Genomic DNA, 19819 nt, shown 5'->3' on the forward strand with positions numbered 1-19819 from the left:
CCGTATCAATAACCAGAATTTCATCGTCCCTCATCTCAAGTTAATGTGATGAAACAGAGGCTAAGGGTCGTATCCATGAGGGGTCCTTGGTGCTCTCTGAGCTTGGTTGTTTTCTTGCAAAAGTTTCATTGCCCAAATTAGGTAACATCATCAAGGCAGCTCACTGATGATGTTACCTAGTTGGGTAATGAAACATCTGCAAGAAAACAGCCAAGATCAGAGAGTTATCAAGGACCCCCCTCATTTTAAGCCTGAGCTACAAATATGCTCCTTTATCTATTCATCTCTTAGAACACGGGTGTCAAACTCACGGCGTCACGTTGCCCTTACGTGATGCTTCCTGATGTTTTTTCCCTTCACGGAGCTGGGGTGGGGTGTGGCCTGTGCGTGATGCATCCGGCCTGCAGGCCGCCAGTTTGATACCCGTCTTAGTCTTTAGGACATTTAAGGGATGTGGAATCTCTGGACGAAAGGACTAATCCAGTTTGCCAGTGAAGCTTTGAAGAAGCATGTCTGAAGACACAGTTTTGGCGTGTTTCATGCTACAGCTCTTTTCACCATGTCAAATCCACCTCCATGCCTCTCACCGCTTTCTGATCTGTCCAAGCCAACTCTCTGATCTCTGGCTTCAATCAATCCTACAGTTTTTGCAATACCACCTGGTTACCCAATTTTCTTGGCCAAACCCGAATCTCTAAGACAGGGCTGTTCAACTCGCAGGCCGTGGGCCGGATATGTAACGTGCCCATGCCTGATTTAGAGAAGGGGGAAAAAGTCACGATACATCACATGATGACGCCGTAATGACATGAGTTTGACACCCCTGTCAGAGATTTGGTGCTATAAATCACCAGAAAAGTCTCTGAATTGTTAATATTCCTTCCCCTAACTCTATAACCTTCATGTCTACATATTATAATTGCATCTCTTTAAATAGTTCAGACATCCCCAGCCTGGTTCTCTGTAGATGTGTTGAGACTACAGCTCCCAGAATTCCTTAGGTCCCTGCCTGCGAGTTGTAGTCCCAGCATAGCAGCATGGTTCTGGTTTGGGAATGGATGGAGTTGGCGGTGTCTCAAACTTTCATAGCACGGTCACTAACCATTCCCTTTATTCTACCACATAATTTTTTCTTTCTCTTTAGATTTTCATCTTCCATATACAGCTAGATAGCTCCCCTAACCTCTCCTTCCCACCACCCCCAAGGATTTTTTTTTTTTTTTTGGCACAATTTTGAGTACTTCATAATTCCACTGAAATATTTGAAACAGTTCCAGAATTTTATAGAAGCTTGCAAAAGTATGTCACTTGTTAAAATCCAGGGATTGGTACGGAACAAATGCTGAGCTCATATAACATACTGAATAAGTGAAACGACATTTTCCAAATTGTGTTCCACTGACCCCTACAATTAAGTTTAAAGAACTTGACGGGGGTCTATGAGAGACCAGGAGCAACCCCCCCATACACACCAACCTTCCTTCAAAATCAGCCAATTTTCCATCACTAAGCTTTAGCTCTTGATCTGGAATTCAAGGACTTAAAAAAAAAAAAAAACTAATGGGTTCTGTGACTTTAAAATTTTTGAAAACCCCTGACTTAAAGTGCTTCAGATATACTTCTAAGGGAGGTCACTTTTATTCCAAGTTACAGGGAAGGAAAAATAAAAGAATTCCCACATCTTCCTTAAAGGTAAAAGTAAAGGTAAAGGTTCCCCTCACACATATGTGCTAGTCATTCCTGACTCTAGGGGGTGGTGCTCATCTCCATTTCAAAGCCGAAGAGCCAGCGTTGTCCGAAGACGTCTCCATGGTCATGTGGCCGGCATGACTAAACGCCAAAGGCGCACAGAACGCTGTTACCTTCCCACCAAAGGTGGTCTCTATTTTTCTACTTGCATTTTTACGTGCTTTCAAACTGCTAGGTTGGCAGAAGCTGGGACAAATAACGGGAGCTGATCCCGTTACGCGACACTAGGGATTTGAACCGCTGAACTACTGACCTTTTGATCAACAAGCTCAGCATCTTAGCCACTGAGCCACTGCATCCATATCTTCCTTAGCCACTACCAAAGATCAGCTTTAAAATTAAAGAGGGCACAAGAAAACAAATGATTCTCATATGGGCAGGGCAGATACTGGCCACTGTTCTAAGACACAAAACGTATATATGAATACAGTACCGGCTTCTGTGACTAAGTTCCTAATTCGTTATCTGTCACATGTCGAGAGAAGAAAAGTGATCTCATACAATTTGTTAATCATTAGAGTGTTTCAAACTCCGGGTTTGCTTTCATGACATGGGAAAGCTATAAAAGTTGGACTAAAGATCAGCCACATTTACCTGATTTACTGTTTCTTCAACAGCTTGCACATAATGACTCAGTTCTCTGCTCATTACAGCATATTCTAACATGACTTCTTCCATTGTCTTAATTTCTTCCAGGTCATCTGCAAAATAAAAGTTTACTTAATTAAAAAAAAAAAAGGAATTCACTCTTTCAGACAACTAGAATCTGAAGATGTTTAGAGAGAACCAAATTAGAACAAAACATAGTAAATGTATGCAAGAAAAAAGCAGGGGCAACATAGTTTAATTTAAACATGTAAAAACTATTTCCCTAAATGCTGCATTGATAGAATAGATTAGATTAGATTAGAATAGAATAGAATAGAATAGAATAGAATAGAATAGAATAGAATAGAATAGAATAGAATAGAATAGAATAGAATAGAATAGAATAGAATAGAATAGATTAGGGAATAGAATAGATTTTTTTTATTAGCCAAGTGTGATTGGACACACAAGCAATTTGTCTTGGTACCTATACTCTCAGTGTACATAAAATAAAAGATACGTTCATCAAGAATCATAAGGTACAACATTTAATGAGTCATAGGGTACAAATAAGCAATCAGGAAACAATATTGATATAAATCGTAAGGATACAAGCAACAAAGTTACAATCATACAGTCATAAATGGGAGGAGATGGGTGGTGGGAATGATGAGAAGATTAATAGTAGTGCAGACTTAGTGAATAGTTTGACAGTGTTGAGGGAATTATTTGTTTAGCAGAGTGATGGCATTTGGGAAAAAACTGTCCTTGTGTCTAGTTGTTCTGGTGTGCAGTGCCCTATAGTGTCGTTTTGAGGGTAGGAGTTGAAAGAGTTTATGTCCAGGATGCGAGGGGACTGTAAATATTTTCACAGCCCTCTTTTTGACTCGTGCAGTATACAGGTCCTCAATGGAAGGCAGGTTGGTAGCCATTGTTTTTTCTGCTGTTCTAATTATAGAAAACCGGACTGAGTGGCTTCTTTTAAAAGTCAGTTCTAACCATCATTGATGGAGATCACAAACAGGCTCTTTCTGTGATGGTTTGAGGGAAATGATCATGTTCTCTCCCTCATGAATTTCAAATACAGGTAGTCCTCAACTTATTACCACCATTGAGCCCGTAGATTTCTCACCTATGTTGCTAGATGAGAAATTTGTTAAGTGAGTTTTGCCCATTTTATGACTACAGTTGCTAAGTGAATCATTCCAGTTAACGTGATTCTTAAAGTGAAACTGGCTTCCCAATTGACTTTGCTTATCAGAAGGTCACAAAAGGTCCCCAGGACATTGCAATCATCAGAAATATGAATCAGTTGTCAAGCATCCAAATATAAATCACATGACCAATGGTCATAAGTGTGAAAAATGATCATAACTCACTTTTTTTTTCAGTGCTGTTGAATGGTCACTAAATGAACTGTTATAAATCAAGGATTTCTGCACCTTTGGATGGATTCAGTTTCAAAAGCCATTTGCCTATCTTACTCTGCCAAATTCTTCCATTAAATGTCTGTTTACCATTTAAAATATGTTTTAAATTGTATTTATAGTCATTTAATATTCTGAGACATCAAGTAACGGCTTGATGCGTTAAGGCTTGATGCATCTTAATGCTGCATTAAGATTAAACTAAGTAACCCTAAATAAATAAATTAAATCAAAATAGTGCTGTGCCAGGATCACAGCTGCAATGGTCTATTATGATTAAACATTTCATGGAAATCAACCGTCTTTTTCAAGGTACATGTAAATACAGCAATTCAACTTTCCATACCATTAACATCGGCACTCATAAGTGCTGCCATAAGTGCTTCTCTAAAGACGGCACAGTTCAACTGTGGAACTCATCGCTACAAGATCCAATGAATATCACCAACCATCTTGTTGGGCCTTGGAAATTAAATACTGTTTAAATGCTAGCATGGGAGACCACCACAGAAAAAAGTTATGGGCTAGACTGTAAAATTTGAAAATTGTATCCCATAAAATGGCAACAACCACCACCTCCATATTGCTACCAAGTACAGGTAGTTTCTCAGATTAACAGAGGTGGAAGGGACCTTGTAGGTCATCAAGTCCAACCCGCGCCCAAGCTGGAGACCCACTACACCATTTCTGACAAATGGCAGTCCAATCTCTTCTTGAAAGCCTCCAGTGATGAAGCTCCCACAACTCCTGAAGGCAACTTCTGTTCCATTGGTTGACTGTTCTCACTGTCAGAAAATGTCTCCTGATTTCTAGGTTGAATCTGTTTACAGTCCTTGATTTATAACCACAATTGGGACCAAAGTTTCTGTAACTTCGAAAGCTTACTGAACAAATGATTGTAGGTTATAGACTGCCTGCAAATTTGGATATTTACTTGTAATCTCCAGGAGTTGAGCCTCCCATGAAGGACTTTAGAAGAGGATTAGACAATTCATAAAGGATTAAACTAACAGTAACTACTAGTCTTTAGATTTTAGTATCTTATGGCACCCAAATCAGAGTTTCCAACTTGTGGACTTTCTAAGAGTCATCTGGTTTTCCCTGTGGTAACAAAATATGGGACCAAAAAAGCCCCCCCTTAAATTCTTATACCGCAATAGATTTGCCTGTGGTAGGCTGAGTAACAGAGTGTTTCCAACTAATGGGAAATGCCCAACTGCACCAAGATATACAGCTCCCAACTCGTTTGGTTAAACTGAGAAGGACAAAATGTGTCCCTATGGAAATTATCTTCAACCTGCTCTCCAGGAAATAGGAGTTAAATGAGTCTGCAACTCACAAATGAGTATAGATTTAAAATCTTTCTCTTCCTCCCTCTGAACCATCAAATCTCTAACAGCAGAGTACAACCCTGAAAGATTTACACTGAGTTTCTGTAGCTCAGTTTATTGTCAAGACGCTAAGGAGTGAATATAGGGAATCTTGGAAACTGAATAAGCCAAAATTCTTAAAGCTAATTATTAGTAAATTAATTAAAGCAGGACCTCTCAAAACTGCTCGAACCTCTTTTTCCTAGAATGCAGGACAGATGGGCCGGCTAATCATTATTTTCCTAGCTACGATCAACTCTGAATTATCCATCTGCTCATCATTAATTATGGCTTGATATATTCCCATTTCTGTTTTAGCCCCAGAGTTGTCTCTTATATCAAACTAAGATTGATAGTAACACCATTACAGGAGCCCCCCCTTTTTTTTCTTGATCTGATTGGAAAAAGAAGAAATGGAAAGAAGACTTTTCTTTCCAATTTGTTTGCAAAATTAGATTTCTTAATTTTAAAGTGGCAACGTGTGACTATGCGCCAAGGGTAGGACAGCATTCAATCAATATCACTATTACTTTCATACATTTTTTTTTTTTTTTTTACTGAGCATGTAAACTTCTTGGTTACTTGAACTATTTTTTTTTCCAAGTAAATAATTTTAGTCACATTTTTACATTTGAACTGTAGAGGTATGTGAAGTGCTGAGATGATCATAAGATCTGTTTCCTAAGAGGTTACATTAATCCAAGCCATTACTTGGAAGAAAACCATCTATATTTTTGAAAACCATTCCCACTTTATCTTCATAAACCCCACAAGAGAGTATGGGTTAAAAATCCACAATGATCTGAAGGGAAGCAAACGAACTTAATTTTGTCCACTGTCCTACACCAGTTATCCACCAGCTGGCTATGAAATTTTTTTTTTTAATTTGATTTATATGCCGCCCTTCTCCGGAGACTAAGGGCGGCTTACAATGCATTAAGCAATAGCCTTCATACTTTTGTATATTTATACAAAGTCAGCTTATTGCCCCCACAAACTGGGTCCTCATTTCACCTACCTTAGAAAGGATGGAAGGCTGAGTCAACCTTGAGCCTTGGAGAGATTCGAACCAGCAGTAATTGCAGGCAGCTGTGTTAATAACAGGGTGCTTAGACCACTGTACACTTATTTAACACTTATTATCAGCATCTATTATATTGTTCACCACTATCAAAAAGATTATCCTCTTTTTTTTTTTTTTACTATTTTTCCCTATGTAATTACAGAAGTAACATTTCTGTCATAGGCATAACAGACGTTTTCCAGACTGCATTTTTACATGTTGTGCAACCAAAGGCCGTTTTACAATTCTTGGGCAACCCCAGCTAATGTATTACTCAGAACAACATTTCCTTCGTTTTATGCAAGAAGGATTTTGAGAGAGAAAGAATGGTGTGAGTGCGTGTGATTTCAGTTACCAACACCTAATCATTAGGCAATCAGGGTATTTAGTGCAGAAGTTGTATTTAATGAGTCATCATATTGCTCCAGAAATATTTAACAGAAATATGAATGCCTTCTCCTGCGGAACTATGGTTGAAACTATAATTAGCCCCCATTCTTTTAAATGTCATCTCTTATAAAATCAAATCTGAGTCAGCATTTTCTAGCCCAACAAAAATAATAAAGGTTTATCCAAATTGAAATAGCATCAACCAGAAGCTGTGTTTTGCCCACAAAACTGAAGCAGATCATAAGATTTATCTTTCCACAAGAAAGAAGAACCTATTATTTTAAAAAATCCAAACACATGTCTTTTAAGCTGACTTCTCACCTTTCCTCCAAATAAATCCCTTCTCCATTGCAACATATAATTTGGTATTGTTTTTCATGGAAAAGGCATGTAAACGGTACAAAAGTCCAGAGTAAGCTTCCTTTCCCATTGAGCAATTCCTTTTCTCGGTAGAGTCTATGAACAGCATCAAACAAACAGGACGTTTTCTAGCCAGGATGCTAAAGGTCTCTTCAGTGCTTTCTTAGCTAGCATCCTGTAGCATCCCAAGCAAAACATAGATTCAGTGCCTCGTATACTAATTATAGCAATGTTTCTTGGCCACTTTCAGTTGTGTGAACTTCAAGTCCCAGAATTCCCTAGCCTGCACTCTGGGAGTTAAAGTCCACACATCTCAAAGGCAAGGTTGAGAAACACTGTAATATAGCAATCTACCTTACTGCCTTGCTCACCTAATCTTCCTCCTGGAAGGTCAAATCCTCCGATGAGTTATCTTAAACAAGGCTGGTTTCAGTTACTAAACAGGATTGCAGCAATTCTTTCTAACTGGGGCTAACTTTAGAAACAACTTGGAAGCATGCAAATCATGCAAAATGTAGCACAAATATTCAGCTTGTGCAAACTGCTTTTATTGCATTCATTTATTCATTCATTCAATCATTCATTCATTCATTCATTCATTCATTCATTCATTCATTCATTCATTCATTCATTTATTTATTAAATTTATATACTGCCCTTTTCCCGAAGTTCTCAGGGCAGTGAACAGCCAAAGGTAAAAACACACAATACAAAATTTAAAAGCAATTTAAAATAAATTAAATAATTTGGCCCAACAGTTTAAATACCCCATTAAAATTCAGATTAAAATTAAACAATTTAAAAATTTAAAAATTAGGCCAGCCCGGCTTGGTGAAATAAGAAAGTCTTTAGGGCCCAGCGAAAAGTTCGTAAGTCCGGGATCGCCCGTATCTCTGGGGGGAGCTCGTTCCAGAGGGCAGGTGCTCCCACAGAGAAAGCTCTCCCCCTGGGGGCCGCCAGTTGACATTGTTTGACCGACGGGCCCCCGAGGAGCCCCTCTCTGTGGAAGCGTACTGGCCGGTGGGAGGCTCTCGGCGGCAGAAGGCGGTCTCGTAGATATCCTAAGCCATGAGCGCTCTAAAGGTGGTGACCAACACCTTGAATCGCACCCGAAAGACCACCGGAAGCCAGTGCAGCTCGCGCAGGAGAGGTGTTACATGGGAGCGCCATGACGCTCCCATAATCACCCGCGCAGCCGCATTCTGGACCAGTTTGAAATTTAAACTGTTTGCACATCCATTTCTGGGCTCCATTTAAAGTGATAGGCTAGGTAAGAGTTGTCAAACTCCCAGCCCACGGGCCGGATGTGTCACATGCTGGCCACACCCACATCCGGTTTAGCGAAGGGGAAAAAAGTCCCGATACATCATGTGATGCTGCCATGACATGAGTTTGATACCCCTGGGCTAGATCCTCACGAGCTGCTGAGCCACAAAGATGCCAATCACTTTTTAATGAAGGATGTGGCAATTCAATCCATACAGTTGGTTCACAGTTCAGCATGTTGGGCAAAGGAAATGGGTTAATGGAGAAAACAAGGGATAAACTAATGGGAGAAAAACATATCTTGTGAATTATGGCAAACCACTGAAGATTTTTTGCTGTCTAAGCATGTTACTTAGTGGAAAGTTGCAGGATCCAATCTGGATCGGTCACTGGGATCAGAGGTTTTATCTTCTGAGCTTTCAGACTCATGCTGGAGACAAATTTCAGGGAACATCTTTCTAGCAGAGTGTGTGCTGGTCTCTCTACTAGAGACAAGTTCCCTGAGGATGATCTCCAGCACAAGCCCGAAAGCTCAAAAAACAAAACCTCTGGTCCCAGATTGGATTCTGCAACATTATCTGAGGACATGTATATTTGCCTTCATTTGTTGATGAACAGTGTACACTTGAGCCTTAAGTTCATCTACTGCTATAGATAAAGAGTCTTCTCCAAGGTAGCTTCACAATTGCATAACTATCTCTCTGGGAAAATTCCTAAGTCTCTTTTCTCTTCTTAAATGGACTGTGAAACTTACTTGATTGAGATAAGTAGAGTGAAAGATATCAACTTTGTCAATTTCTGTATGTAAGATGGAGAAGGGACATCATTTTATCTTTTGCTTCAGGCATCAAAATATCTTGAGCAAACCTGCTATGACAACATTGTATAAACATAAATCCCATAATTATGTGTTGAGTGAAAAGTTTTCTTTTGTCAAACCTACTTGGTCAATTGTATTGTTTTGTATTTATATAGATATTGTTCATTGGAGTCCTTACAGAAAATTGGCCCTTGTGGTTTGTAAACCGTATTTTATGGATTAATGGGATACAAGAACCCAGAAACTGTGCTTATGCAACATAATGCTTAAAGCAAATTATGATTAGCCTAATGTGTGCACACAGCCAAAAGCACAAGAATGTAATAAGTGAAAAGCTAAGAAGCCTCTTTCTCCAAAGCATATCCAATTCTCAGACTTGGAAAAAGTGTCACTCACAGACATCCAGGTGAAGTTGTAGACATCAGTCTTGAGAACAAACTCCTGTCTCCTCCTGTCCTCACCTACCTTTCATACAGTTGCTTTCCTACGATCCTTTGGGAAGCAATTCCACACCAGCCAGGTGGCCAATGAGCTTCTTCTCTCCTTCAGAACTGACATGGATCACATTTCATGAATCATAAATTTGGTGAACACATGTCATCCTCCTCTCTCAATGAATCATACTTCCAACCAATACTAACCTTCACTGAGTTATACATCAGAACATTGATAATGCAAGGAATTGCAACAATAGCATTCTCATTAGAGAAAGTGATTGAGAGAACAAGTAGCTGATAACCCTCAGACTTACTGAGAATGGCTTAATTGCTATGAATTTTAGACTTTTTTTTTAAAAAAAAGGAGCTAATAATAAACAGGTGGAGCCCAACTGAGACAAGACGGATATTAACTAATTATCTCTTACACTTTATTCTTCCGGGCTCAACAATCCACCCACAGTGCCTCTGTTGATAATTTAATGATGCTCAACAGAAACTAAATAGGCCTCTAATTTTTTAGCATGTGTATGCACCGTTTGTGCATACCATTTTCAATAGTACAGCATTATTTCTCAACCTGGTGCTCTCCAAATGTGCTTGGATTACAACTCCTATTATCCTTACCTATCACAGCTTGGATATTTGCAAAACAGAACTTTATGCTCCAGCAAAATATAAATGTTTTGGGCGCCTGTTCTATATACCAAGGAAAAGGAGGAAGAAGGAACACAGTTGTTTGTGCTTTGCTATCTCTTCTGGGTATCATTTGTTTTAACATTTCACTAATTCTCACGTGATAGGCCCCCAAGCAAGAGTGACCTTTTTTATACTAGACATTTATAATTATAACATGAAGCGTAATCCTTCAAGTTACCTTGTTCAATGTTTGACTAGAATCTCCTGAAATGCAAAGCATATATACTACCTTATCACTATGATTTTTCCCACTGCATTGTAGTTCTATAAAGTCCCATCAAGCCAAACCATCCATTCCAGTGGTGGGATTCTACCGGTTCAGACCGGTTCGGGCGAACATTAGCTCCGACTTTCAGCCGTGAGCGAACCGGTTCACTCTGATTTTGAAATGGGCCTGCCTGCCCCTGTGTTATAGTCACGTATATTTCCGTTTCCGAAGCCCAGCTGATCAGCACGGCTGAGTGGATTGTCATCCTTCAGCTGTTTTCCTTGCCGGCAGCAATGCGGAAGGTGAGTTTTCTTCAAACTGCGCACACGCCTGCTTAGCATACAGGTTGTTAAACCGGTAGGATCCCACCCCTGATCCATTCTCCTTATGCAGGCAAAATAAGTAGAGTATCTGCTAGACTTATGCAAAGATACTTGTAGCTTTCTGGATGAGTTGAACCACATCTCGCACTTCTCCCAAATAACACAGCCAATACTGAAAAATGTTGAAAGTTATGGTTTATCAACTTCTAGAAGAGGCCAGAGACTCCATACTCCTGCTCAAGGCTCTACTGATAGAGTTAGACTGCTTGAAGGCCATTGGTGAATTTCACTAACTAATGGAGACATATGAGACTTGACCAAATCCCTGAAGGCCAGAGATTCCTCACTGCTGCTCAAAGCTCCATTAACTGATCTAGATTGCCTTGAGGACCATCAGTTTGCCACCCAAAGTCACTTGTTTGTGAGATTGGTAGCTATATAAAAATCAGGGAATTTCACCAACCAGTGAAGACATAATCGGATTTGAACAGATCTTCTGGCCTCAGTTTCTCTTCCCAATCTGGCTTTTGAACATGTATCTGCCATCTTGCCTGCCTTATAGGATATTTGACAGCTGGCCCATCCATCACTCGGTTTCCACCCTGTGACCTATTTGACTATCCGTGCCACAAATTGTCCACAGCTGCAACCTGTTGCAAAGATAAACTCCTAGCCTAGAAACGTCTTCCATCTGAAAAGAATGCCGCTTCCCCAATTATAACATTAACTTCTCAAGTCTTCAGATAATGTATGAGACTGTGCTCATCTTTAGCAAAACATGCCAGGCATGTAGACTTTGAAACTGGTCTAGAGAATTGCAAACCAGTTTCCTTACATCTTTCTTTGCCTTAAGATGAAAAGGCCTTTTCATTTCCAAGGGCTTTTAAAGTATAATCAGCAACCTAAAATTTAAACTTTTGCTACCTTCTGAACAAATTGGTGTCTTTTAGCAACTGATTCATGGCAACGTTTATATTTCTTGCTGGGTTTTTCATTCTTACTGCTTACTTCCATCCCCAGCTCAGAAAATTCATTCAAAGTGGGAAGTTCAGAAGCAAATGGTTTCAGTAAATCAATCAGGAAAATTGTGTCTACAATTTAGTCTGTCAGAAGCAGAAGTTAATATTCAAAAGACAGCAAGCGGGGAAAATCTGTGATCAAGTTGACTTACAAATTAAGGAGACAAAGGAAATTTGGAAAATAAATAAAAGCTGCCTGGTGATATCAAAGGAAAGTTTCTCTTAATTCAAGCTCAATTCTCTCTTCCCTATTACCCAATTTAGCTACATCTCTAGGATTTCCTAGCCAGTCTTCTACTACCAAGAAACGACAAATCAAGACCAACCTTGCTGGGTTTTTTCAAGAGTAGCCAAGGTCAGTTAGATGCTGCCACCTACCGAGACATAGTGAATGGGTACAACAAACCAACATGTTGAAGGAGATTCAGTTAACCCAACTGATCACAGAATAACAGAACTGAAAGCTCTTGAAGGTCATCTAGTCCTAACCCTCTGCTGCAGCAGGAGACCCTACCATTTCAAACAAGCGGCTGTCCAGTCTCCTCTTAAAAACCTCCAGTGATGGAGCCCCAATAACTTCTGAAGACAAACCGTGACACTAATTATTTTCACTGTCAGAAAATTTCTCCTTTCTCTTATTAGTTCTAGGTTGCTTCTCTCCTTGATTAGTTTCCATCTATTGCTTCTTGCCTTGCCTTCAGGTGCTTTGGAGAATAGGCTGACCCTCCCTCTTCTTTGTCCCTTTATCTGCATGTCCTTAAGTTAAAGCGTGCTTCTCATTCTGGGCAACCTGAAGATGTGTAAACTGCAATTCCCAGAATTTCCCAGCCATCATGAAGTCCACACATTGTCAAGCTGCTCAGAATGAGAAACACTTAGGTTAAAGGAAAGATATAACAGTAGTAATTTTGGAAGGTGATACTAGTACATATCAAAGAAAATAAATAGGAATTTAATTTAATTTAAATTAAAGCCAGACTTTTAAATAAGGACATAAACATTTCTATTTTCCTGCCTTGGCAATGTGTTCTTTTCAACTTTATTGTCTTTTCAACTTTGAAGGAAGCACACCTGACATTTATTATCTTTCCCACTCCACTATTTATCCAACAAGCTATTCATTGTTACTTATAAACATAACCCACTCTAGCATAAAGCTTCAAAATGTGAACTTCTATCATCAGCGTTAATGCACCATACAGAACACATTCAACTATGACCTTTCTTGTTCCTCTCACATCCTGATTTTATCTGGATCATTTTCTCATTTTTTTTCCACCCTTCCTCAATTAAAACTATTCCTCTCTCATCCTAGTTCACTTAAGTTCACTTAAATTCACTTTACTGAACCATTTGATTTGTTTATTCCAACTCAACTGTGGTATAACTAATAGGGAAAAAAAACCTCACTGGGACCAACATGAAGTAATGCAGAGAGATTAATTGAGGAGCTAGTCACATTCAAAGGTATTTCTGAACACTGGATATTTTGTGTTGCTTCCATCTGAGAATTAACAGTCCCATAAACATCATTTAACCCTGCCAATTCCCCTGGTGGAAGATGATCGTTCATGCTGATAAATTAAGGGTACTAACAGGTAAAAAGAAGGAAAGAAGGAAGGAAGGAAGGAAGGAAGGAAGGAAGGAAGGAAGGAAGGAAGGAAGGAAGGTCGGTCAGTCCTTGACTTACAACCAAAAGTAGAACTCGAATTTTGGTTGCTAAGTGATCATATGATCAAACCCAATTTGCCTACCATTCTATCATGATTGTTAAACAAATTACACATTTAGCAAATTTGGCTTCCCCATTTGACTTTGCTTGTTGGAAGCCAGCTGGTAAGGTAAGGTCACAAATCTCAATCACATGACTGCAAGACATTGAAACCATCATAAATGTAAGCCAGTTGTCAAGCACCCGAATTGCGATCATGAGACTGTGGGGATTGTGTAACTTTGAGGACAGGTCCAAAATCACTTTTTCCCAGGGTGTCTTAAAACTTTCAGCCATTGTTAAATGAACGATCACATGTCAAGGACTACCTGTACAGCTAAGGGCAAAGTGGGAATTCAGCCTGTGCCCGAAATGAGTGCAAGGTGGGAGTGAAAAGGAACCTTTCTTTCTGGATCCTCTAGAACAGTGTTTTTTCAACCTTGGCAACTTTAAGATGTGTGGACTTCAACTCAGAGAATTTCACAGCCAGTCCTCTAGACTGCTCTAGGGGTGCAGTCTAGGGGTGACACCAGGGGTGTCAAACTCGTGGGCCAGATGCGTCACGTGCTGGCCACATCCATGCCCGGTTTAGCAAAGGGGAGGAAAAGTCACGATACATTACGTGACGACACCATGATGATGCCAGTTTGACACCCCTGCCCTTGACCAAGGTAGCTCCAAAGCTTCTGCTCTTCCCCTTCACTAAAGTCTCCCAAGGTGCTTTGAAACTTAATGAGACTAGATAAAGTTTTAATACATTACTCAACTCTCACAGACTGTCACAGACAAATAGTTTCAGAATTAACAAGGTCAAATTTGTACCCGTGAGAAGCCTCGGAACTAATGGAAGTAAATGAAGTTGGTCCTTTATTATTCCACTCCACACCCCCGCATTATTGGAGGAGGCAGAGCATTCAGAGTTGAAAAAGAAGCGCACTTTTACCATGAGGTTAGGACTAAGTGCCTGGGTACTCTGCTGACTCCATCAGCTTTGTTCTTTCATTCATTTCCGGCTGCATAAACCAGGGTGGATTTGATTTAAATCGAGTTGATTTAAATCACAATTTAAATCATGATTTAAATCACTAGTAAAAAGGCTTGATTTAAATCAACTCGATTTAAATCATAATTTTTAAAGAGCAACTGCCATCTCTGCTACTCCTTTGACCCACTGTTGACTCACCGATAGTCCCAGTGTTGCAGAATATACAACCTCATGCTACATAACTAAGCTCCATTTCATGCTGAATAAACTAAATTATTTATGTATCTTAAATAGAAAACTATCTTACGATAGATTTTTACCCCAAAAGTTTTTTATTAAAATAAATTCGATAAAAATCAAAAAAATCCGATTTAAATCAAAAAAATCCAATTTTTTTTTATTTTTTTAAAAAAATGATTGATTTTTATCCACCCTGGCATAAACTAACCTCTTGGACTCAGTCGCCACTAAGGTGGGCGATTCCAGCAGACTCAAGATGGGTTACTTTAGAGATGGCTCAAAAGTTGTAGAAGGGCTACAGCACAGCAACCAGGGTGCCAGCAGAACATCCAGGAATCACTTCTTGGTGAGATTGGTAGCTACATAAATTTGATAAATAAAGAAAGACACTTTGCCATTACAGAGGGATACCTGTTCTTAGTGGGTTCAGGGCAGTGGTGAAATCCAATTTTTTTTTACTACCGGTTCTGTGGGTGTGGCTTGGTGGGCGTGGCTTGGTGGGTGTGGCAGGGGAAGGATACTGCAAAATCCCCATTCCCTCCCCACTCCTGGGGGAAGGATACTGCAAAATCCCCATCCCCTCCCCGCTCCAGGGGAAGGATACTGCAAAATCCCCATTCCCTCCCCGCTCCAGGGGAAGGATACTGCAAAATCCCCATTCCCGCCCCACTCTGGGGCCAGCCAGAAGTGGTATTTGTCAGTTCTCCGATCTACTCAAAATTTCTGCTACCGGTTCTCCAGAACCTGTCAGAACCTGCTGGATTTCACCCCTGGTTCAGGGAATCGGTTCCAAAGGAGAACTTTTTAGGGATTAGCCACAAATTTCCTTGCTGTCCACCTAAGACTGTGATGGCAAACTATTTGGGGTCGGCATGTCAAAAATTCTTTATAACGAACAGTACAAACTCATTTTCAAAGGGTCCAGAGACCCATTCTCACACAGCCTCTGAAAATACCACAAAAACAGGGCGTGCTATGGAAAATAATTGTTACTGAATGCCGGTATGTCACCCAAAATGTTATGCATTTTTGACACATGTGTCACAGGTTCACCACCACTGACCTAATGAGACCATGTTGAGAATTCCCCACCACACAAAGTACATGGGGGGGCTAGGCAACAGATCTTCACTAACATGCTCCCCCCTTCGGAAGACACTTCCTCCAGAGCAGAGGTGGGCAATTAATTTTCCCAAGGAGCCACATTATTACACTGCTCAAAAAAATAAAGGGAACACTTAAACAACACAATGTAACTCCAAATCAATCTGTGAAATTCTGTGAAATCAAACTGTCCACTTAGGTAGCAACACTGACTGACAATCAATTTCACATGCTGTTGTGCAAATGGAATAGGCAACAGGTGGAAAGCATAGGCAGTTAGCAAGACATCCCCAATAAAGGAGTGGTTCTGCAGGTGATGACCACAGACCCCTTCTCAGTTCCTATGCTTTCTGGCTGATGGTTTGGTCACTTTTGAATGCTGGCGGTGCTGTCACTCTAGTGGTAGCATGAGATGGAGTCTACAACCCACACAAAGTATCTGCCGAATTGCTCTGGAGACACTTGCTTGGAAAAGCAATGTGGTAAATTTAACTGACTTTGATTGAGCTGAAAAACCTTAAAGGGGTCAGACTTGATCAGTTCTTGGATGAGAAAGCCACTAGGAAAAGCTGAAAGGTAAACTGACGTGTTGAAAAACCATCCCAAAATTTGCAGTGATAAAGCATTTCTATATTGGTACCAAGAATGAGTGTCCCTATTAGGTTACCAAAAGTCAAATTTGATATGAAGGAGATGTTATTTAAATATAGAGATGTCACCGTGTGAACTTACAACCTTCTGCAGTCAAACTGTTTGTTCTAGCATTGAGTTATGAGCCTTCTCTGATCTATATCCCTATCTCCCAAATGAATTGGTGACCTCTGAAGGCTTTTGAACATTGTACTTCTATGATTCTACCTATCTAAAGTTGCGTTCTGGAATTTGAGTCTGCACTGAGCATCAAATTTAATTCACCTATTAACTCTCTGTTAGTACAAATAGAAACACCCCAATAGTAAGGAATAAGCCCTCACTGATGGCAGCTACAAGTAAGTAGGCATGCCTTGTTTTGGATCCAGGAAGACAGAAACTGTGCCCTCCAGTAGTAAAAAAAAAGTAGAGGCACGAAAAATCAGGAGTCATCCTGTATTGAATTTGAGAAGCTAACTAAAGCCAAGCTGTGTTGGTATAAAGATAATATTAAAGGGTCTTATAACACAGCCTGCTCTCTTCCATCAACTGCCAAACACAATAAATCCAAAGAAAGAGAAGTGTGAGAAAATTTATTCCCACCAGGATCAATCAGTCTTTCCTATGTAGATGCTCTCTAGATGTGCTGCACCTCAATTCCTTCAATCCCCTGCCCTTTGGGGATTATGGAAAGAGATCCAACACAGGGTAAAGTTATGCTTCGTGATGCTATTGATAAGATAGCAGCCAAGTGTCCAAAGTGCGATCATGTGACCACAGACAAGGGTCAGAGGCAGATTTGAAAACCCGTCGCTACCAGTTCGCTCGTGGGTGCACGCATGATGCTTCTACGCGCATGCGTAGAAGCTTCTGGATGGGTGGGCGGAGCCTCCCACCGCTACCGATTCTACCGATTCGCATGATCCGGGGCGAACAGGTAGCAACCCACCACTGACAAGGGGGTGGCCTTTGTAAGTTCAAATCCAGATCAAAAGTACCTTTTGAGGGGGGTCTGTTGTAACTTTGAATGGTTGCTAAGTGACAAGTCGTAAGTCAAGAACTACCTGTGCTCATAAAAAGCTCAAGCAAACACCACCCTGACTTGCAAGATTCTATTACTACAGGCTATCTCACCAGTAAAGCAGAGCTAGAGGCTTCCGTAAAGTGTGGGTTTCCCAATCTCATCTATCTTGTAGGGCTGGCAACTTGTAGAAAGGTAGAATAATAGAACCTTGGAAATCTCTCCAAGTTTTCCTCTGTCCCACCTTATACCAAGCAAAATCACAGACGTGCTTCTCCCTTTCACAGGACAGTATAATCATTACAATAAGTGCCCCCTCCATTCCTCATTCATTTTTTCCCTATTTTTTCCCCCAAATCAGCTCTATATTCCTTTATAGTGGCTATAGTGGCTACCAACTTGAGTCCTTAAACTATACTGGAATACAGAAGTAAAATAAACTCGAAAATAGCTGCCACATCATTTTTTAAAAACTAGGAAACCACCTGCAGAAACCCATAAAAAAAATAGGAAATTTTAACTCCCCCTCCCACATGTATGACAGGATCTGCTGTCTCTTCATCATCAGCCGGCAGCCTACAGCCTTGGCCAAAGATTGCTCAACCAATATGCTTGGTCTCTAAGTGCCAAAATGAGAAGAATGCTTGTGGGCTACTATCTCTATCAAGCTATCCCCATAAAAACCCACTGATGTTCTATATTTAAAGGTTCCTTGTTCGTTTTAAAAGAGAAGCCCAATTTTGAACTTACGAGCTTTTTTTCTGAAAGAAAAGATCTTGCAAGGAATTTAAAATGAAATATTGCAGAATGTCGCATCAGCAAATTGCATTTATGGAAGTTCCTCTGAGCTGCACTCGACTCGGTTGACTTCATAGGTCACAGTAAGCCATTAGTGTCCCATTGCATTCTTCTGGGATGTATTTTCATAGTTTATGGCTCTGGTATTCAAAACCATCGTAAGGTTCTGATCAGGTCTGACCCTGTTAATATTATGAGATGAGCCAAGATAAGCTGCAAGCTACCCTAAACTGGAAGATAAACCAGAAATCTCCTGTTATATAACTATTGTCTTTTTATCAGGTTTTTTAAAACACGGTTTTACTGTATCTTACTGGAGTTATTTTTTTACATATTTCTTAATGCCCACAGCTTCTAGCGACATCCCTTTAAAATGACACTGACACTTGTATTGTAATAACTATTTGGTTATGCTTTCTATGGACGTAAACCATTCCGGTTCTTCCAAGTTCAAAAGAGTGTGGTGATGCAAATAAAGGAAAATCATAAACACCTGCAGGCTTGGACAAATCAAAGGATATGCTTATTAACCAGGGAGAAAAGGTTACCCATTGTATTTACGCTGTGAATAAGTAAGCATTGATTGCTATGGCTCTCCTCAATTCCTAGTTATGATCTCAACAAAATTGTTGTGGGAATTAACAGCTGCTGCCAGTTCTTTTTCAAAACAGACTAAATCAACCATTCTACAGTCTAAACTATAAATTGTCCAACTGGAATTGAAGAACAAGCAAGGTCTTCATAACTCATTTCAAGCACTATGTCCAATTCTACAATTATCACACTTTAAGAAGACTTCTGAGAAATTGCAATAGGGTCACAGGAGACAAGGATGTTCAGAAGACAAGAAGCTAAGCCTTACAAGAAAGACCAAAGAAAATGGAAAATGGGACTTTAAAGGTAAAAATATAGAAAGAAAGAAAGACTGGTTATATTTTGGAGATTGTCTCATGATGTTAAAAGAAACCATGTATTATATTAAGCCAAAACCAAGCAATTCATATTACAAATTAAGATAACATGTAACTTCAACCTTATTATTAATATGTCCCATTGGATACAGCGAGGCTAATGTCCAACTCAATATTTTTTACCACCCTGATTTAGAAAAAATTGTTTTTCCCAAACCAAATCAAAACAGTGTTTTGAATCTATTTACTACAGGTAATCCTCAATTTACAACAATTCGTTTAGTGACTGTTTGAAGTTACAATGGTACGAAAAAAATGACTTATTACCATTTTTTACACTTACAACCATTGCAGCATCCCCACCGTCATGTGATCAAAATTTGGGTGCTTGGCAACTGGCTCATATTGATGACAGTTTCAGTGCCCTGGGGTCATGTGATCATCTTTTGTGACTTTCTGACAAGCAAATATAATGGGGGAGCCAGATTCACTTTAACAACCATGTTACCAACTGGAAGGATTCACTTAACAACTGTGGCAAGAAAGGTCATAAAATGGAGCAAAACTCACCTAACAACTATCTTGCTTAGCAACAGAAATGTTGGGTTCAATTCTAGTCATAGCTCGAGGACTACCTGTACTAAATCTCTCGTTCCCATCACCCTTAACTAGGCAAAACAGTGCAAAATGTTTTGAGCTA

At 39.9% G+C, this 19819-nt stretch overlaps 1 protein-coding gene across 1 annotated transcript in view; it reads right to left on the reverse strand.

The window, feature by feature from the left end:
* The window catches only part of NSMCE2 (NSE2 (MMS21) homolog, SMC5-SMC6 complex SUMO ligase), a 243427-nt gene that overhangs the window by 210473 nt on the left and 13135 nt on the right, over positions 1-19819 (reverse strand). The window contains exon 3 of the mRNA XM_070942023.1: positions 2344-2450. Within this exon, the coding sequence (XP_070798124.1) occupies positions 2344-2450 (107 nt within the window). The remainder of the gene's footprint in view (positions 1-2343; positions 2451-19819) is intronic.

This window comes from Pituophis catenifer, unplaced genomic scaffold (genome assembly GCF_029215685.1).
Source record: "Pituophis catenifer annectens isolate HBS135680 unplaced genomic scaffold, rPitCat1.0.hap2 SCAF_3, whole genome shotgun sequence".
NCBI lineage: Eukaryota > Metazoa > Chordata > Lepidosauria > Squamata > Colubridae > Pituophis > Pituophis catenifer.